We start from the raw sequence: 22,331 nt of genomic DNA on the forward strand, positions 1-22,331 counted from the left end.
TCAGGGAACAGCATACGAAAAAGCACATGTCTTTCAAGTTTTTTAAAAGTGTTCTTTAAAATATATTTTAAGTTTCTCTGTACTTAGAGTGCATATGACAGGCCATTATTCGGGCAAGATTGTGGGTCCTCTAGGTCAGCAATAGAAGAAGGTTACCAGGACATGGAGACAAAGCACCAAGACAAGGGGCTCTCGCATACTACCTATCTTGAGGTGCTCTAATTTCTACCAGGTAAAGTGATATTACCCAGAAGTCTTTGGAAGGGGGGGGGACATAAAGGTGGGGATTTCCCTAAAATCAGCCATCATTGCAGTTATCACTACAAACCTTCCCAGGACTTTGAATCTGACTTTGGGATAAACCAATCTCAGAGTCTCCTGGGTCTACTGTTAAAAACCACTGCATATTTGGTAGCTTAAAACAAAGAAATTTCTTCTCTCACAGTTTTGACGGTCTCCTAACTCCTGGTGTTGGTAGGGAGAATCCATTCATCGCCCCTTCTGACAGCTGCTGTTCCTTGTCTCGTGGCCACATTATTCCGAATACCCAGCATCTTCCCACCTGTCTTTGATCTGCCTTTTCTTTGAAGTGGGCATCATCAAATCTCCCTCGGCTCCTTTTTAGAAGGGCACTTAAGAGGACTCAGAGGCTACCTGTTTCATTCAGCACCGTTTACTCATCTCAGGATCAAAGGCCTTTCTGTTTTGTTTAGCCACATAAGGTTGTAGACACAGGTTTCATCCATACTGGGGGGAAGATGTGAGTATTGTCATTTTCAGCTCACCCAAAACCAACATTGCTCAACTATCTACAGTCGGAGTTCAACAGAGCGGAGAGGCTGGTCTCAGGATACACGCAGGGCCTTCTTTCTGTCCCTTGTGTTCTCCCTGCTCCTCATGAACCTCTTTCCCTCTGTACCTGTGGCTCTTCTACCTGGAGCCTCCCCCCCCCCCCCCATTCCCTCTTGACTCCTCGGTTCTCCTCTTCCATGAGCCTTCAGGGCCAGGGCAGTTTCTGTAGAAATGCCTTCCCTGATCCTCTGGGCCAGCCAGGCCATGGCACCACCTTGCTTCTCCTTTCCAAGTTGGAACTTGACATATCTCTGGGAGTCAGCATCCTTACCTGCTCTGTGCCATCACTTTATTCTCAACACCCAGCACTTAACAGGCATTCAATAAAAATGAAGGAGTGAATCTGGGCTTCAACTCTTGCAGGCTTTATGTGTTAGTTGAAACGGGTGCTACAACAAAATACCAGAGTGGGTGGCTTAAACAACAGAAATTTATATTCTCAATGCTTTGGAAGTTTGAAGTCCAAGATCAAGGTGATAGCAGAATTGACTTTCCTTCTTTCTGTTTTTTTGGTGGGGGTGAGAGGAGGAGGAAGATTGGATCCAGGGGCAATCTACAACTCCAGCCCCTTGTCTTTTTTTAAAAAATTTTGTGATAGGGTCTTGCTAAATTGCCCAGGCTGGCCTTGAACTTGTGACACACATGCCTCAGCCTTGATTAGTTGGGGTTACAGGTATGTGCAAGCCTTCCTGTCATATTTTAAGGCTTCTCTTCCTAGCTTGCAGACAGCCACCTTCTCTCAAAGGCTTCCTTCTGTGTGCACCCCTGAGAGGAAGAGGATGAGGAAGAAAAAGGAGGGAGAGAGGGCAGAGTCTGAAGGAACAAGGGAGGGAGGGGAAGAGAGAGGGAGAGAAGGAGAGAGGAAGGGGTAAAGAAAAAGTTGGGGGAGGAGAGGAGACAGAATGGTGAGGAGAGGAAGAAAAGAGAGCTCATGCGTGTATCATGCATCTTCCTCTGCTTATAAGGACACTAATTCTATCAGACTAGGACCCCACCCTTATGATCTCATTTAACATTAATTATCTCCTTAAAAAGCACCATCTCCAAATAGTCACATTGAGGGTCAGGGCTCCAACATATGAATTTGGGGAGGGACAAAATTCAGTCTGTGACATTGTAGGACCTTAACTTCCCTAAGCCTTGCTTCCTTCATCTCAGTTGCTTGGGAACAAGAGAGAGTTTGATCATTTGCCGCAGTCTGGCTGGGAACAATCAGGAGCCACTTGTCAAAAGAAACTAACTTTATTTTTAGAACCACACACGCCAAACAAAACAGCCTCTCAGGAAAAACCCTCAGAGCCTCAACTGCCACCACCAGCTTTCCACAAGCCTCTCTCTCCCACACAAGCTTCTCTCCACCTCCCACAATCCTCCTGCTCTTGAGGCCGATTGGCTGGGTCACGTGGGCGGAGCCAAAAAAGTCCCCCAATGAGCAGCTCCGTGGTCTGAAAGGGCAGGGAAACAGCCCAATGAGCATCACCGCAGAGGAGCCAATCAGCTAGATGTTGCTGGGGCCTAGGAGCCAATCATCAGCCGGCAGCTGGAAGTTTGCTGGCAGCTGGAAGTTTGCTGGGGCCCCTTCGGCTGTGGCTCTCAACAATCATTAAATGACAAAAATTGAGGTAATGTAAGGAAAGCCCCGTGTATTACCTGACCCATAGCAAGGGTCTTGGTTGTGTGCCCCAGAACAGATGAGCGTTGGAGGGTAGGTCGATCTTTTGAAAAGTGAAGGAAATAGCAGGAGAATGGAGGGTGCACACTTGTCCCCAGTGGGGGGCATTTACAAACAAAGCTCTGTGAGGTCCTGCGGTGGTGGAGGTGTTAAACTTGTTTTAATTCTATGACCTCCAATTTTATTTTCACAAAGATTTTATTCATTTACTAAGCACTGACCTTTTAAAAAGTAAAAATTTCTACAATACAATTGGGAATTATCAGTTCAGGCTAATAGAGATGATGTGATTGTAAAGTTTGTAAAGAGATTTTTCAATCTGTTTCTGTCACCCCTGTAGCCTGTGAACCTGTGCCTGGCCACATAGAAAGTGTTCAATAAACATTTGTTTTTGCAACAGTTTTAAAGCAATTCTGAAGATATTTTCATGAACAACAGCCTTGTGAAAAATGACTGTCTAACTATTTTGAAGACTTTGGGGGAAATCACAGCTGAATATATACATGTTAAAATATTGGCTTAAGAGTTTGTTTGTTTGTTTTAAATTCTGGCTTTTGTCACATTCATTATTTAAGTGAAACTCTGAGCTTTCCTTTTAAAAGAAAGAAAGAGAATCTAGGCTATCAGAAGCTATTGTCCATGGGAGAAGACCTGCCTCCACCCCCAAATCTGTGTGTGGATACAGGTCAGAGACCTCGGAGGTACTAATGTCCCTCTGGTCTGATCTTGCTAAAAAGAATGTTTCAACTTCTATTTACTCCCTCTCCACTTTACCCTCTTGTTGAATGCTGACGTTTGCCAGCTGTGACCCCACGATAAGATGAATAGAATCAAATTAGAGGATTTCTGACAAGTGCATCCCCTTTACCCTCGATGCCAGGCAGACCTTACTATTTGTTGGCCTCCTATGTCAGCCGAGGCCAGGGTGAGTCCTTGTCACTCTCCTCATTCTCTGACAAGACCTAAGGTCTTTTTCAGGCTGGTGCAGTTCAGAAGCAACAAAGCATACATGATAAGTGAGATTTGCAACAAAGAGGCTTTTCTCTATAGATCAGGGCTCCAGCTGGGCATCCCTGCTATTTTTGCCCAATAGTCCTAAGAATGGCAACACCAAGGGCAGCTCATTGCTTGTCCATCATTATTACCATGAAAGGTTTGCAGTCCTAATTATTTACACATTCTTCGGAGATGAGATGGAAGCATGGAGACTATAAAGCAAGTTTGTTTTGTCTCCTGATTGGTTAGCCACTTGTATGCCCACATACCCATCTCCTAAGAAGGAATATGTCCTGGGAACTTGCTTATCTTCCTAGCACTTGAAAAAGGCGGGAGCTGGTCATGGTAGCATTCTCTTCCCACCCTATAAAGGGATATGATGGTGTTTCTAGATAAGAGGAGAGGGAAGTACGCCATCTAGGTTCTCAGGCTAACTCTTTCCTTGAAGAATGATAATATGGATCATGTAAGATGGCCTATAAAATAGTGAACCTAAGCCTGGTAACCTCATGAATGGGTTATTACAGTGCTGAGAGGGTTGAAGTCATGAGTGGGTAAGCAATGAAACACAATGACAATGGAAAGAAATATTTCTATTATATTTCTATTTGGGAAATGGACATGTTGCCTCGTTTTACTCAGATGTTGACCTGGCTACTGCTTCCAGGTGACTCTGGCTTTGTCATTAATCATATGTCTTCCCCACTCCCCTCAATAAAAGACCCATAGAGAGAAACTGTAAGCTCCATGAAGCCAGAGGTTGCATCTGAGTTTGCTTCCACCCTGAGTGCCTCGCACCAAGTTTAGCACACAGGAGAGGCTGCACAAATATTTGTGGAGTTGAACAAAACATCAGCCCTATGTATGTACTCCTTAAATGGGAGTCATGGTTGTTGTCATGGAAGTTGTCATCATCATCATCATTATCATCATCATATTATCACCAGGTGGCATTTTATAGAAATATTCTTTCCTCCTCAGATTATAAGGATCTCAAGTAAGCTTGGCCTAGGCAGCTTTTCTGGACTTTTCACATTTGGCATTTAAATGCTCTTGGTGTTTTCACTGCTTTAACACAAAGACAAAAATGTATAGTATGAGAATATCAATAAATGGGTGTGTCTCCCAGCCTGGCATGGTGATTTCCTCTCATATCTTTCTGTGACTATGTATTATATTCTATTGTGCAAACAGACAAACAGAAAAATACACCAAAACTTCATAACTTTAAAAAAAGTGTTCATTATCTCACAATTTCTGTGTATCAAGAATCAGGGTGCAGTTTTTCTGGGTCCCTAAATCTGCAATCAAGGTGCAGCCTGAGAGTAGATCTCCATCCAAGCTTGTACATGTAGCTGTAGGCAGGCCTCAGGTTCTCAGGGCTGTTGGTTAGGGACATCATTTCCTTTCCACGCAAGCCTCTTTGTGGGACTAACTTACAACTTGGCAGCATGCTTCCCCCAGAGCAGAGTCTCAGAGAGAGAGGAAATGGAATGAGAAAGATGGAAGTCATGGGCATCATATAGCCCAATCTCAGAAGTGGTGTAGCCTCATTTTTTTTGATATTTTGTTCATTAGGAGCAAGTCACTAAATCCATCCCACACTCAAGAAAGATGGATTACACAATAATATGAATACCAGGAAGATAGGATCATTGGGGACCATCTTAAATAAACAATGCCTACCACAGTGGGTGATGTTCTCCCCAAGAATAACTTTCTAAATCCTTTTCTCCTTTTGGCATCATGGACTGTATACTCAACCTGGATCTCAATGCCTTTCCAAACTTCTCTTTAAAAAAGAAAAAGGGAAATCAGAGGAATGGGCAGGTTTGGCTAAGAATAACTTCCAATATGATAATGATTTTCATTGTCAGTTGCACCTGTGCACAGACACTGGATAATGGAGAGGACCCCAGCTACTCCTCTTGACTTGTCTCAGCATCGGCTTCCTGATGATTGACTTTGTAGCCTCCCAATAAATATATTAAGAACAGAACTCTAGAGGTTGTAGACATAGAAGCTACATATTTAGACACTGGGCTCCTTTTCCTCCCTGCACCCCATCCCTCACTTTGCCGAGAGGTATGGTGCTAATTTGAGATCCTTTTGAAGCTTGATTTCCATTATCTTACTGCACATGTTCAATATTATCTATTTAACTTTGATATAAATGCCTCAGGAACATTTAAACCTCCTTCTTCCTAACTGACTGAATTATATGTAAGTCTTCACTCCCTTTCTTTTTGCCACACACCATCAGGGGAAGGAAAGAAAGGAATAACCTATACTAAGGGAAGCCCACAGAAGAATCTTGAAATATAAATGGACATCGATGTCATAATTTCAAATAGAGCTGTGAATACAGAATTATGTAGAGGAAAAAAATTAAAAATAGACCTGCGGTTCTATGACTAGCATTTCTCATTTTGTTTCCTTTTGTACAGATTGTTTCCCAGAGAAAGCTGTCCAAATCCTTGCTGAAGCATGGGAACACGGCAGGAAAATCTTCCATCACGGTGAGAGCTCCCTGAGCAGGTCTCTGCCCAGGCAAACCCAACACTTGGGAAATAGACCCTCTGCCTGTTGGGCATTTGATGCTACAACTGCTGAACTATTCAAGTTACTTACCTCTTTCTTTCTTTCTTTCTTTTTTCCTTCTTTCTCTTTCCTGACAATGCAATTTTGATCCTTCTACCCTTAGGGGAAATGGGGAAGAAAAAGGATTTGAAAATGAGGTTACTCCCTTCTCCTAAGCACTTCTGCAATTGCGATACAGGTTTTAATAGAGGAGAAAGTTGATATTGCTGAACACAGTAATAACATGGAATTGTCTGGGGTTTTCAGATCATCAAAGTTACCCCCCGACACCTGCCCTCGATTTAGAATTAAAACTCTGTGCTTTGTGTTAATAGCATTCAGTCCAAGGTTTGATCTGTTGCCTGAGAAGCAGATAGCCCAGCATTTAACACTCTCTTTGATATAATAGTTTGGAACTATTATGTCTGATCTTATTCTGTAGCCACTAGAAGTGATCATTTAAACAAATAAAATTATTTAAAATTAAATAAAAGCAACTACTCAGTTCCTTAGCCACTCCAGCCATACATGAATGCTCAATAGTTACATTTGACTGGCAGCTACTTTATTGCACAGTGCAAATTATAGGACATTTTTATCCATGCAGAATGTTCTATTGGAAAATGGTGAAAGTATTTCTATATAGGAATGGAAATTTTCATATGGCACAACTGGTATTTGAAACTTTGACATTTTATATTTGAGTCTTTGAGAAAAGTAGAGAACGTTGTCTAACCATTTAACTGTGTGGATAAAAAAGAGTGAGAAAGGTCAAAAAATAGTACTAAGAAAAATCTAAATTGCTAGGAAGGCAAATTGCAAGGAGGCAAAGCTACTGACTTCTTTCAGTTCCTCCTTTTTAACTTGAGAGTGACTTGTTCATTTTTTAAAAGAAGAAAGCAACGTTTTAAAAGGAAAAAATTCAAAAGGGTCCCTTTGTGAATTGTGGCATTCTGTTAAGAACTTAACTGAGTGTGTTACTGGAATATTTAATTTATTTATTTATTTATTTTTGTGGTGCTGGGGGTTGAATCCCGGCTTCGTACATGCCAAACACACTCTGTACCACCAAACTACAGCCCCAGCCCCTGTGGCTTCAATATTTTAAATGACATTGTCATATCAAGGCTTCTTTCTTTTATAATCGATAATGAATCAAGTGGTCTTTGAAGAGCTCACTAGTGCTGTAAAAAGCCCAGGGTTCACTCCCAAAGGCCATAAACCCAGTGGACCCAGGTATAAAAATTTGCTGTGGTTCTTTCCCAGGAGAATAAATCTGATCTTCCTACCTGTTCTCTATGACATCTTGGAGATTTTCTTCCTCCATAAATCCCAGAAAAATTTAATCTTCTTAATTTTAAATATTTAAATAGTCCCTTTAATCTTGGGTCCCCAAACCAAAACATTGGCTTCAATAGCTTCTGAAAATATGTGTGAAATTTTTGAGACGTTCACAGATAGAAAAGATTATAACTTTGATCAGCTTCCCTAAGGTGTCCTGTGACCACAAAATAGGTAAGGACCATCACTCAAATAGAAGATAAAAGGCGTTGGGGTGGTAAGGGACAAAAGTGAACATATATATATATATATATATATATATATATATGAGTCCTGAGTTACTAAACATTTCTTGTTTTTTCTGTATGCCTTGAGTCTTCCCTGTATACCTGAGTTTATCTTTTATACCTGAAAACTTATGTTTCTGACTTTTAGTATCCCTCTTTAGACAACCTTGTTAGCCTTAATCTTAGATGTAAATAACCTTAAGTTTTCTAGAGGCTGCCAGTCAGTATTTAGAGCAAGTCCTAATGGAAAAGTTGAGCTCAGAAATAATGGAGGTAAAATTGAATTAAATCTCAGTGTCTCAAAATAATCAATTTGATAAGGATGATTGTGTGCTTCAGTCCCTGAGTACATGTGAAATCCTAACATGTAAATGTTATATGCAACTAGCCCAACCCCTAGATTTTTGTTGCATTTTTTTTTTACTGCTTTTCTCTTGATTTTTTTTCACCAACTTCTGCTCTAAGGTTTTGAGAGTCACTGGCTAGAGTCCCTTTTTATACACGAGGAGATAACATTGTCCAATAGGCCCTTTCATGATGTCACTTTATAAAAAAAAAAAAAAAATCTTTGTCAGAGAAGAGACTTTTTCTTCTTTTTCCTGACCCTTCCCCTTCCTCTTTCTTCCTTCTTATTTATTTGTTCGTTTATTTATTTATGCTTTCCTCTCTTAAAGCCCAGGAACAGTCTTGTGAAAAGCAGGAATTAGAACATATCTTTGACCATCATGGTCTGCAACAGACACAGAGATGAGTTCATCCTCTCATCCCTTGTTGGTCTGACTCCAAATAGTAGAGAAATACAGTTATTCTTTCTTCTTCGTAATGCCCCAAGGAGAAAAATATACACGTAGTTATTTATGGAGGTACCATCCAGTGTCGAGTGCCCTTTAAAGAAAGAAGCTCTTCCAAACTGCTGTCCCTTATATTTCTTCCTCCAGTATGGGTCGCATCTCTCAGACTCTCATGCTCGGCATAAAGGTAATCTAGTTGTCTACTGCTGTCTTTTCCAGGGATTTCCTTTCAACACCTGGAAGTGGTATGTCATGTTTACCAGGGTTATAGGCAAACTTCTTGCCCAACATTTGTTTTGTCGATTTTCAGACCAAACATGAACATGGGTTCTTGGGCTAAAGGATCCACCCTCTACTGCAGCTGATGTGTGCATTTTCCTTTAGGTAATCGCTGAAGAATTATCTGGCAATGATGACTATGTGGAACTCGCATTCAATGCACGAAAACTGGATGACAAGGTAAAGTGTATGGCATTAACCTCATTGAAGGAAGTAATAAAGCTAGCACACACAGTTTAATCAGATTTCTCCCCGAAGCTATTTTTCCCTTTCAACCCACATTATTAAACAGATCAAAGATTTCAGAGAGGTCTTCAAAGTAAGGCTCTCCCCAAATTGAGAAGCAGTTAATGAGAAGGGGAAGGAACTGTAATTAAAACAGGACAGTCTCATTACACAAAGACTTATTTCCAGATGCCACAGGTCAGATGTGCACAGGAAAACAGGATTTAACCCCATTGTTAGGGATATTCTAAGGAAAAAGAGAGGGAAGAAAAGTGACATTTATTAAGTGTCTGTGTTTGCCAAGTACTGGGTTAAGAGCTTTACATACATTGTCTTGTTTAGTCATTTGCACAATTGCTACGTAACAAGTATTATTAACACTTTTGCAGGAGAGGGAAGATTTTCAAAGATAAAATAATTTGCCTAAGGTCATTCCATAGGTTTTTCTAGATCCTCTGAGAGGCAGACACTAAGACAGAATTAAATATGCAAGGGTTTTATTGGTAGAAATGCCCGTGTAGGGTACATACAGAGACAGGTAGGGAAAACCAACAGACCATGATCAAAGTCTGATGCTGAATGGAGGAAACAGGAAGTAAAGTGCAGGTGGAAGTCTCCCAGGACACCAGGCAGATTGAGGAAGTTTCAGCAAGGCTGTCAGGAAATCCTAGAGCCACAGTCGGCTACTCCCAGGAAGGGGCTTCCCTTAACACCCATTGTGCACACCATTACTGGCTGGGAGGTGCCGTAGGAATCTGGCCCACAGTGTAAGTGCAGGGGTGGATTTCAGAGCTCAGCAGCCTGTAACCTGAGATAGTTACATTCCCTAGAGTTGGAGGTCTGCAAGGCACATTTTCATGGCCTTGCTAGTTAGTGGTGAAACCGAAGATCCAATCCCATGTCAGTCTAATCTCCATCTATACTCGTTCTAATGCAACTTCTACCAAGCACAGGCCACGTTAGTCACACACACACACACACACTGCACAACTTAAGGTGCAGCCTCCACACCATAAAGACAGGTGGAGGTGTCCTTCCCAACCTCACCATATGACATCTATGATTTCCCACCAAATATATATCCTTAAGTCAAAAACCATATCACATCGTATTCTCATAGATCTCCATTTTCCTAGAGTATAACTAGACAATTGGGGAGTTGGGGATGCCGTATACTTTCTCAATGACTGACAGCAATGTCTCCAACAATTGTTTAAAGTCTTAAGCAGCAGCTTACATGTTGGCATATCATATTCACCTTCCACCTAAAAGATGTATTCAGCCCAATTATGCATTCACTGGTTCACTCTTATACGTTCGTTGATTTATTTATTCACTTGTTCATCAGTCATTTATTTGCGAAACTGTGTTAGGAGTTTATTATGCACAAAGTACTGGGGGAAATGCACACCCAAAAAAAAGCATGTCACTCTCCACCCCAACCTGGAATTCATCATCTAAGTAAAACATAAATTTAAAAAACAAATAAAAATGTTACTGCCATATTAGGATATGACCATTGATGTATAATCAGGGTATTCTGAGAAGGGTAATGGATTCTGTCTGAGGACATCAGAAAAGATTTTACCCTTATGACCTAACCACATTTTGATATTTTTAATGTCCTGAGTAGACTGTGTGAAATCTTTCCAAACTGCTGTCTTTGGGCATTTGTGTGAGCTAGGTGCTAAGGCCTGTAGAAAGCATGCTGAGTTGGGAGTGAGCATTGAACCTTCACCCACTTTCAACTACTGTGTTCCTTCTCCTCCATCATCTATCTACATTTCAGAAGAGATCTCAAAACGGATCTGCAGTGTCTACCTCGGTGCCATTATAAGCTATAGGGTCAGTAGGTGACAGTTTACAGCTACTCACATAATGGCTTATAATGGTTTCTGTCCACTTAGCAGTCTCTTTTAAGTACCTCTAATTTGTCTCTAACTGATTTACATTACAGCACAAGGGGACTTGGGAGTTTGGAAGGGACCCATTGTGTTTTTTAGTTCCTTTTAGTCAAATGAATACTTGCTCGTGGAACTAAATGAGCCCTCCATAGCACTTCGTATGGTTCTAGATGGCCATTCCCACCATGAACAGCATTTATTGTCCAGAGCCCTGTCACTGCTGAGCCTCAAGGACCCAGTGCTGTAGACCCCAGTTCTTTTTACATGTGACTGTGTCTTGTCTGGATTCCTCAGTATTCCAGAAAACCAAGTAGGGGTACTAAGGTGCAGTTTGGATTGAAAGGTGAACAGCCTTGGGTTTAAAGAGGTCAAAGAACGGAGGAGTAGGAGGACACCATGAAGATGATCTCACACAATCTCCGCAAGGAAACAGAGGCTCAGTGAGGTCTGATGACTTACCCGAGGACACACAGCAAACCACCCCAAAGCCCAGTGACTTCCATTAACAACTGTTTTATATATACATTGGTCACTACTGAGTCTCAAGGGCTAATGATAGTCAAGCAAAGAAAGCTGATAATTCCGGATTAAAGTGACCACACGATTAGACCTAGAGTTGTTATTTAGAAGCTACAAGTAACTGAATGTACACTTGATATTTTTTTCCTATTTTTATTTGTTCTGTTTAGTTATACATGACAGTAGAATGCACTTTGACACGCCATACATAAATGGAGTATAATTTCTCATTCTTCTGGTTGTACATGATATAAAAATCACACCAGTCATGTAGTCATATATGCACACAGAGTAAGAATGTCTGATTCATTCTACCATCTTTCCTACCCTCATACCCCCTCCCCTCCTTTCACTGCCTTCTGCCTAATCCAAAATAACTCTATTCTTCCCTAGCACCTCCCTTATTATGAATTAGCATCTGCATATCAGAGAAAATATTTGGCCTTTGTGTTTTGGGGGGATTGGCTTACTTCACTTAGCATGATATTTTCCAGCTCCATCCATTTACCTGAAAATGCCATAATTTCATCCTTTTTTATGACTGAGTAATATTCTATTGTGTATATATACAACATTTTCTTTATCCATTCATCTGTTGAAGGGCACCTAGGTTGGTTCCATAATTCAGCTATTGTGAATTGAACTGCTATAAACATTGAGGTATCTGAAGCCCAGATCCTCAGATACACTTGATATTTTTTCTAATATTTTTTAGTTGTCAATGGACCTTTATTTTATTTATCTTTATGTGGTGCTGAGGATTGAACCCAGTACCTCACACATGCTAGGCAAGCGCTGTACCACTGAGCCAGCTACACTTGACACTTTTGAGGAGATATTTTTGAGTTGCTTTGCAGGAATCAGATATCTCCTTAATAGTGATCATCCTGGTATTTATATAGTTCTTTACCAACTATTTTCATGCATTCAGTCTTCTGTTGATAATAATCATAGCAGCCAGCATTTTTGAGTGCTTAGCATGTGCCATGCCCTGGTCGCACAGTATCATCTTTTCTTCTCTCACCCTGCCAAGGCAAAGGGTGATACTCCTTCCATTCATGTTTGGGAAACTGAACTTGGGGAAGTTAAATATCTTGCCTAAGGCCAGCCAGCTTACGTGTGGGGAGCTGGGGTGTTAAAGCATTGGTAAAGCCAGTGTGCTGCATATTAGATTTTCAGTTATTTGAAGAAAGAGACTATATCTGATCTTTGTGTGGTGTGTGTGTGTGTGTGTGTGTTTTGTCTTATATGATGCCCTCCTGACAACTGCATGCTAACCCTAAATAGTAATTTTAAAAGGATGTGAAATAAAATAGAGTGCTTCAATACACTACCAAGTGAAAGAAATGTGGTATTGAATTATACATAAGGTATGGCTACAGATACATCTATATATTTTTAAAGAAAGAGAAAATAAAATTATGCCTAGATTCTAGAAAAAGATTTACAAAAATACCTATTGGTATTTGTGGAATTATGAGTGGGGTTATGGGTTAAGGTTTTCCTTCTTTCTGTTTTTGTCCTCTCTCTACATGTTACAATTTTAAATTTAAAAAATGGTAACAAATGTTTAATTTATCAATAATGAGGGAGAAGTAAAATAATTGATGGAGTTCTTCCATTGAGGTCAGCAGTTTTTAAGTATAATTAATAAACACATCCCCAGAGGAACCAACAGTCTATTCATGGAGACAAAACTACTGAAAAGGGAGCCCGGGGCACATCGGAACAGAGTGTGGCCCACAGCCACTAGAGAGGGGAGAGAAGAGGAAAGTTCCAATTTTTTAGGATGAGTGTAGAAACAAATAGGCCTGAGGGGTAAATGTCTTGGCAAATGCAAAGAAATCAGCTGGGAGTGTGTCTGGGAGAGAAATGGGCTGTTTCAGGGAGGAGACTGGATTTATGGAGCAGGTTCATGAAGGATGCAGCCATTGTGGGTTTTTGAGAGGAGAAAGGCTATGGTCATCTGGTACTTCCAGAAGTAGAACAGAAGAATGTAACTAGGTACTGTGCAGCGTGGTGTTCAGTTCCTGTTGGGTAAAGAGGAAAGCAAAAGAGAAGATAGTAATCCCCACCTCCTATCTCTCCTCTTTCTGAGATACCCTACAAAGTCTCTAGGCTCATATTCTTCCCTTCAGAGCCAATCATGGTTTTCCTAGTTAGACTCCTTCAGTGGCTTCCTGCTTCCTCTCCAGACCAGCAACTGTCCCCAGCTCCTCCTCGACAGGTTCTTAGACTGCAGTCGAGTTAAGGGACTCGATGTATCCCTCTCCATGTTTACATTTCCACTCGGGCTGTTCTCTCTCTAAAATATCTTCCTTACAACCATCTTCTGCAGCCAAAATTCATCATCTCTCTTATCTTCTATAAAGATTTCCTGCTCGTTGATTCATTCATTATAAGCCCTGGGTTCGGTTGATTCGGATACTTGTCTTACCACCAAACTGGATGGTACTGGCAGGACTGAGAGCAGGGTCTAGCTCTCCTTATATCTTAACATCAAGCTCGAAAGCTTTATGGTCAGTGTACAGCTGCAGATGTTTTGTTGATCTCAAGACTAAGATGGCTGGTAAAGACATGGATTGTGAGGAAATGTTTAGAAGAAGAGGCCCCTCCCCCCCCAAAAAAAAAAACTGCACAAGGAGAAATAATGTATTTAGCTTATTAACTTTTAGGGATAAGGTTTTCCTTCTTTCTGTTTTTGTCCTCTCTCTACATGTTACAATTTTAAATTTAAAAAATGGTAACAAATGTTTAATTTATCAATAATGAGGGAAAAGTAAAATAATTGATGGAGTACTTATTTCACGAAGGACTTGGAGTTCAGTTGCAGCTTATGACAGTTTTTTTGATTTAGTTCTGTTTTGTTACAGTTTAGATTTCTAAAAAACAAAAACACCTGGTGGAATATATAAGAGTATGATAAATAAGGCTGTTGCACAAATAGCTTCCTGTCCTATATCACATATTTGTGTCATGCATTCATTTGTTTATGTATTCATTCATTCAACCAATAAACGCCATGTACTGCTAAAACCTAAATGCTATGAAAGATGCTGAGGAAGTAACAGAAATATAAAGCAAAGTAAGACCTAATTCCTCTGCTCTCAAAATGTGTAACCTATTTGGTAAGGAATAAATTTATAAGAAGGAATGGATGTAGATAGGTTCTGCCTGCAATTAAGAAGCACCTATTTGTTTTACATCACTCTCCCACTGAAAGCAACTTTATTCATTAGAAAAGATACAAGAGGCATCTGTTTGAGAGTAGCAAGGCTGTCAGGATTTGAGGGGCCAAGATTCTGGGGGAGAGGAGAAAGCCATCAAGGTGATTCAGACAGCCTGTACAGACTTTCCATCCAAGGCTGATTCCTAAAGCACCGTGGATTTAGATCCTGGGAAGTCACCAGAAAATAGCTACTAAGAAACAGAAACTGAGCTCAGGTTTCGATGGCCTCCTGGGGCTGAGAAAGAATAACTGAAATTTAGGGCAACTAAGAGACTCTTCAGAGAAGGCAAGAGCTCAACCGCCTTGAGTGGATTATCCTCTCCAGACATTCACTAATTAGCAAATAAAAGCATGGAGAGAAATTGAACAAAAACTTAGAGCCAGGAGACAGTGGAGATAAGAGAAGAGCAGGAAGTCTCACAACTAAAACCTGCATGGAGGACTTTATCAAAGAGGAACAGCTTTCACAAACATTCAGGCTTTCCATTAGAGCACTCTAGGGACCACACCTAAGGAGAAAAGGAAGCAGAAATAGATTGGGCCTTTTATTTAAAGACTTCTGAAGAAATCCAACTTCTGAATAGCTTAATCCCAATTGGATTTAAGGGACTCCTCCCGCTATTCCAACTGCTTGCTAGAAACTAAAGACTCATCTAAAACCTTTATAATTTTTCTCACATGGTGTGTATTTAATCAAAACAAAGCATACCCAAAACCAGATAATAGAAACAGACTCACAGGTGATCCAGATATTGTCGTCATCAGATGTAGACTCCATGATAACTCTGATGAATGTGTTCCAAACAACAAATACACAGCTTCTCAGGGAACTGGGGTTTGAACTGATCTTTGAAGATTACTTTGGATTTCAACCAAGTACTTATTTCACGAAGGACTTGGAGTTCAGTTGCAGCTTATTCTAGGTAGGGGTGGATCACACACAAGGATAAAGAACAAAGCAAGAAAAGATGTTGTGCACTGTCTCAGGGCAAGGAGAGGAGAGCGTGGGTGGAACAGGAGCAGGATTCAGGAAGAGATGACGAGTTGTCCTCCGTTCCCTCCATTCCACATGTGGGCAATAGAAAAGTCAGGGGAGGGGCCCAGGTGGTTATTCTTCCTAATGGATCAGGGATGGATTAAATGCAGAGGAAAAAAAATCATTTTGTTTCTATTTCTCTATTTTAGGATTTCTTCAGTAAATCTGACCCATTCCTGGAAATTTTTCGCATGAATGATGATGCCACTCAGCAGCTGGTGCACCGAACTGAGGTAAGAAGAGTCATCTCCAGCTGCGCCAGTTTGTCTCCTAAGATGATAAACTGACCTGTTTGAGGGACACCTTCTATGTCTTACTGTCTGTACATAGGCACTGCCCTCAAGAGGTCTCTGCCTTTTTAGCTTAGTTTCTTTATTCTCAATTTATATGTTCAGTGAGAAGAGCCCTATCGCCCCACTTTTCCATTGTTGATCTTGAACAGAGACAGCAAGCAACTTATTAATAAAATATGAAAACTAGCTAACATTTAATGAGTATAACTAGGTACCAAGCATTCGATTAAGAGATTTGCATGCATTATTTTACTTGCTTTTCATGATAATCCCTTGATGGAATTATTATTATCTCCCCCACTTTACAGTTAAACAAACTGAACTTTGGGGAGACTTTGTTATTTTTCCAGATCTCACAGTGAGCAAGGGGCAAAGCTAAGGTTTACACTGAGGTTGTTCAGCTCTGAGATTCGCTGCAATTTCGGAAGTCAACCTGCTTCTTCAGGAAAAGTACATACACTGGACTGATGTCAGACCTGTCATACGAATAACTGCCCTGTCCCAAGAGCCAGTGGGTCAACTATGATTCCTTCTCCCACCCTCCCTCCTCTTTCTGCAAAAACAACCCTAAAGCTCATCCCTCCCTAGCCTAAGCCCTACTACCCACCATCTCATACACACAGGCAGTAACCAATCCTGATCTTAATTTGTTGCTTTTTACTTGTAAGTTCTGCAGTGCAATTCTAAGAAGAAAATGGAATAATTGTGGTGAAGGACTTGGAGCTCAGAGAAGATCCTGTTGTGTGTATATACCAGTGGCAGGGTCAAGAAAGAAGAGACCCCATGATCTTCATGGGATGATGGTGGGAGTACCATATTCTCACCACCCCATGCCTTAAATCCAACTCTGTTTTCCTAAAGTAACAGAGTTACAGGTGTTGTTGGGGGCTAGGGAGGATTTTCCTGTTGTTCTTAGGAGACAAAAATTAAATAATCTTGGATGGGCTAATTATAGATATCATCTGTCACATCATTAGCATCTTATAAAATATATTTAATGAAAGAATGAATAAATGAGTGGAGTTGAATAAAAATAATATGTCCATGCTGTAGAACAATGAGATTCTCTGGAACTTAACCCCTGGAGAATAGACTAAAGTATAGCTCACACAATTGTTGTCCCAAGTGGTCCTTCATCACGACCACCAGTTAGAGTCTCCTTCATATATAAAGATTCCTTTAGTGACGTACACCTTGGGGAGAAATAAACTTTGGACAAAGTCAGTAGTGGAATTTATTCATTTGTGCTTTTGTTCTAGTCAGTGAACAGGGGCTTCAACCAACCAGGGAGAAAGTATGGGTGTAATATATTATTGAATTTCTCTCACAAGATCTTCCTTTCTTCTGCTCCTGATAGCAGTCCTGTTCTCATTATTGGTATGAGTAAATTCTCCTATCTCCAAGAATCTCTAGAACTTCCCTCACTTACCTTAAGGCTGAGGGTTCATGGAGTCTCATAAGAAATTTTGATTTCTTATGAGACTCTATGAATTTGTAGAGCCTTTCAGTGGGTCAAGCAACAAAACATTGATCTTTCCTCTTGTTTACTCAGTAGATACAAAATAAATGCCAGGAAATACTATTCTCTTGGGGGAAAAGTACACATGTGTGCAGATAGGCACATGTGTACACAAGCACATGCACAGATTTTATACTTTAGATGGAATATCTAGATGAAATTTTGATTTGATAAATGAATTTTTTTCAAAACTGCTGCAATGAGACATTTTCACTTTAGCGTTTTTATTAAAAAAAAAAGTGAGAAATTGAAATTAACCCAAACAATCTTATCTAATTTTCCTTCTTACTATCACTTTGATCACTCTCAGTGTATCCGGAGACAAGACAAAGTCACACAGGAACGTTCTTTCTCTAACACTTTAAAATAAATTTAATAATGAGCCCATGATATAATCAATAATTCATATTATATTAGGGAATCCAATTGAAGAAAGAGGGACGCATTTAGAAAATAATCATGTTATTTGAATAGAGAATTATTTATTTTAAACACTAAGACTTCCACTAACAAAAAAGTTCATAGGAAGAAAAAATCAATGGACGATTTCATTTGACTTTCTCAAATTTTATGCGTCAGAATCACCTAGGAGACCTACCTAGGAGAGTGCAAGCAGGACTGGGTGGAACCCAGGCTTTTCTGGCTTTAATCCCCATGTGATATAGCACCTGGTCTGGGAACCCCACCCAAGAGTAGACAATACAGAGCAGTCCCTTTTGCATGCTGAACCAAACTGAATTGTTTGTACCACCATGATGGCAGGATACGACTTTGTTTTTATGAGCTCTTGGGCAGGATTTGGCCAAGTTCATGATTAATTTTAAAATAATTTTACTATGTTATAGACTTTGTAATCTGAAGAGCTGCCTGGTTGTGCCTTTCCAGTACATTCTAGTTGAGATGGTGATGAGCTATGTCAGAATGTTCCTAGAATTTTTCTTCTAGAAACTTCTCTTACAATCTAACGTGACTCAAGCATCACCCAGTTCTTTAGCAGTAGACTTGTCCTGCACACCCTTCACCTTTACCAAGTCTTTACCTCTGCTGACACCAAGAGAAAGAACTGTCTGCTACAGTCCTGACAGTCCTATAGAACAGGAGGCCCTTTATCAATGGTCAGAAGCAGCCTCACTTCCTTAATTACAGTCCTTTTGATATGGAAGGGATCATCCTCAGTATCTAAATGCTGGATGACATTATTGTCATTATTCATGAAACAGCCAGGCCAGTGACCAGAGGAGTGCTGCCCAAAATGACCTGCTTAGTGAGCACCCTTAAAAGGTTTACTACTCCAAGTTTCCCTTAAGGCACCTGTGCCAGACAGTTGTTCTTTTCATAAGCCTCACAGTGGTTTCTCCAGCAGTTTTTTATCTTGAAATGTAAAAATGTCACTCATGTTCTCCCCTCCTCACCATGCCTCTCTTTGTTTTCCCAGGTTGTGATGAATAACTTAAGCCCAGCCTGGAAATCATTCAAAGTATCAGTAAACTCTCTATGCAGTGGAGATCCAGATCGCCGGCTGAAGGTCAGAAATCTATCCAAGAAATGTGAATTTTAAAATAATAACCTTCCTCTTTCTCCTCATAGAAATGTTGACAAACCCCAAAATTTCTGAGTCATTCATTCAATGCTTCCACCTTTGTGCATCTTAATGGAAGAAAGAGAGAGTATTTCTTCTGTTAAAGTCATTGAAGCTTATACAATGAACTAATAAAATAAATCCTAGTTGTGGTACATCAAGAGATAAAAACCTATGGCTTCTCAGAAATAAAACTGTGACAATAACTTCTGGCTATAATTGGGAGTTATGAAAAAAAAATATTTCCATAACATGCTACTCCACAATTTAGTAGTTTAAAATAACAGTCATTTGTTTAGCTTATGATTCTGTGCTTTAGCAAATTAGACTGAACTGATCTAAGTGGTTCTCAGGTGGTTCTCGCTTGGAGTCTCTGAGGCATTTGCTACCCATGAGCAGGCTGGCTCTGCTTCTAAAGGTTGGCTGGTTGTCATCTGAAATGACTAGTGGATTGGGCCATATAGCTCTCATCATTCTTTAGGCTAGCTTGGACTTATAATGCAGTGACCTTGGGGTTCCAAGAAGCAAAAACAGAAGCTGCAAGACCTCTTGGAAACTTAGGCTCAGAACTTATATAGGTCACTTTCTCTATAGTCCATAAACCAAAGTAGGTCATGTGGCTATTCCATATTCAAAGCTGAGGAAGATAGACTGCTCCTCTTGATGGGAGGAGCTGAAAAGTATTATGGCCATTTTTCCAAAATTTAAAAAAAAATTTTTTTTGAGCCCTGTGGGAATGCAGAATTAGGAAGAAAAGATGCATTAGGAAGGTTAGGAATTACCAAAAAAAAAAAAAAAAAAAAAAAAGAATGCCAGAAACAGATTCCAGGAGATATTCCCCCATAAGGTCCCATGGTCTGGTTACCTTGGAAGCCCAGAACCTCCATGCTTCTAATGTCCCACAGTTGATACTATCAGTTCAGGATGATTAAGTAACTCACTGGAGACTGGTGCCTATGAACCAGAAAGACCAGTTGATTAATGTTCAGTGCCAAACATGACTATCAAGCAGAGTCGGCTGTCAATCAGCTTCACCAGGCATTTTATTGTGGGTGAACCATAGGGAAGACAGTTGTCAGAAGGTGACACTTAGAGCCCAAAGCCCAGCCAAGGATGCTAGAAAATTGAGTCTATCAATGACTTCACATTCTGAAAGCCAGGGCATCTACCTCCACTATGGGAATAATGGTCCATCAGGCAGAATAAACATTCATGTTGACCTTTAAGGGCACCTGTTCCCAAGAAAGGGTGAGATGACTGCCTTTGTAACTTTACATTCTCCTCACCCCATCAGACCTTGTTCTGATGGATAAAGTTCTTTTGATCTGTCCATGTTTCCGTCAGGTTAGAATCTCATCTGGTTGGTCAGTCCTCGCCTCTTTAAGGTGACTTTATATGTCTTTGTTTGAACGCATTGTGTGTGAACCCCTTCTGGGTTGAACTCTCAGTGGACACATTTACTTCCATCTTCCTGAGGAGCAAGTCCATTCTATCTGATGTCTCCTGTCGGAGCCAAGGGAGCTCAAGACTCAACTCCTGCTGAAAACTGTTTCATTTCAAAAAATCAGAATTCCTGGCTGTTGGGGTTTCAGGTGGAAGTTCCTATGCAAGATGGCCGAGAGCTACAGCTTCAGGCATGGCATGGAAATTATCACCTGTGATCTGAGTAGCCCTGTCCCATTCCCAGGGAGGAAAATGCCTTCTTTTGGTCAGAAATAAAAGAATACCTCCGTTAGCCACAGATCAGTTTTGTCATGGGGAGTTATTAAATGGACAAAGGTTTTCTGTCACTGAATGAATAAAAATATAAAAGGAGCGCTTGGCAGCCTTTTGAATACGCTAATGTCTCTATGGGAACAAGGGACAGTAAAGATCATGGATGGATAAGTGGGACAATGAGCAGATAAGCAGAGAGACAGAAAGAGCAGAAAGGCATAAATAAAGAATGAGAGAGGAAGAAATAGAGGGAGGAATGGAAGGAAACAAAAGGCAGGGAGGAAGGAAGGATCCATGAGAGTTTCTCAACAGCTACACTATTGACATTTTGGATTTTGCTGTTCATGGCTGTCCTGTGTGTTGGATATGTTTAGCAGCATCCCTGGCTACTAGATGCCAGTAGTATTTTACCCCCTGACACATACACAGACGCTCTGGCAAATACCCCCTTTCTCTATCAGTTTGACAACCAAAAGTGTATTCAGACATTACTAAATAAATGTTCCCCAGAGGGTAAAATCATTTTCAATTAAGAACCACTGGCATAGACCGATGGCTTTCCAATTTATGATGCATCCAAATTACTTGGAGGACTTTCTAAAATATTTTGCTTCACCCCCAGTTTCTAACTCAAGAGGCCCACTGTGGACCTGAGAATCTGCATTTCTGACAAGTTCCCAGGTTGTGCTAATACTGCTGGTCTAGGAGCTCCCTTTGAGAAACCCTGGAGTAAACTTTTGCTCCTTTCATTACAACCCATGCATTGCCTAAGGCCCACATACCTCTCTATGTCCCCAGTGATAATTGGTTCTTTCCAGTTTGCTCCTTGAGGGTAGACTCGAGTTTGTGCACTACATATCCAGGCGTCTAGCACCGTGCTTGGTCCAAGTCAATATCCAGTAGCTGTTTCTGCAATTAATGTATGGAGGATCAAGAGAGGCAGAGAGAAGTCAATGGGGCTCTTCTGAGGAGGAGACACCCATAATCACGGGTATGCTGGTGTTTACTAAGCCACAAAGGTGATATTGTCGTTCACCTGCTCAAAATAACCACCTTTTACACAAGACAAAATACACTCCTGTATAACCCTTTATTTGTATTTATTGATTATTTTGTTACAAAGACAACAGTGAAATTCTCCTAAGGCCTTCTCCAAAATGAAGTGGTACATACTGTCAGGCAGCACTCTGTCTATGTGGCTATCATTCTCCTGCAACGTCTCCCACCCCAAAAAATTAGAAAGTGCATTTTTTTGATATTTATTTTTTAGTTTTAGGTGGACACAATATCTTTATTTTATTTTTTTTAATGTGCTGAGGATCAAACCCAGTGCCTCACACATGCTAGTCTGGTGCTCCACCTCTGAGCCACAACCCCAGCCCAGAAACTAAATTTCTTAAAAACCCTCTGTCAAGGTAGATGATAAATCTTAACAAAATTCTAACAATTAGGCTTTTGTTCCAACAAGGCTTGATATCTTTAAAAATTTCCATTCATTCAAGATACGCACAAACACCCAGTTTAAAGAACTTTTTGTTGTAATTTCATTGTGTACTTCTCTTTTATGGGAAAA

General features: G+C 40.5%; 1 protein-coding gene across 2 annotated transcripts in view; it reads left to right on the forward strand.

The window, feature by feature from the left end:
* Positions 1 to 22,331, forward strand: part of Cpne4 (copine 4) — a 448,194-nt gene that overhangs the window by 312,422 nt on the left and 113,441 nt on the right. For both annotated transcript variants that reach the window (XM_058574883.1, XM_058574884.1), the window contains exons 4-7: positions 5,968 to 6,039; positions 8,844 to 8,918; positions 15,801 to 15,884; positions 18,899 to 18,988. In XM_058574883.1, coding sequence (XP_058430866.1) covers positions 5,968 to 6,039; positions 8,844 to 8,918; positions 15,801 to 15,884; positions 18,899 to 18,988 — 321 coding nt within the window. The remainder of the gene's footprint in view (positions 1 to 5,967; positions 6,040 to 8,843; positions 8,919 to 15,800; positions 15,885 to 18,898; positions 18,989 to 22,331) is intronic.

This window comes from Marmota monax, unplaced genomic scaffold (genome assembly GCF_021218885.2).
Source record: "Marmota monax isolate L192 unplaced genomic scaffold, Marmota_monax_Labrador192_F-V1.1 WCK01_AAM20220418_F8-fsc00022, whole genome shotgun sequence".
NCBI lineage: Eukaryota > Metazoa > Chordata > Mammalia > Rodentia > Sciuridae > Marmota > Marmota monax.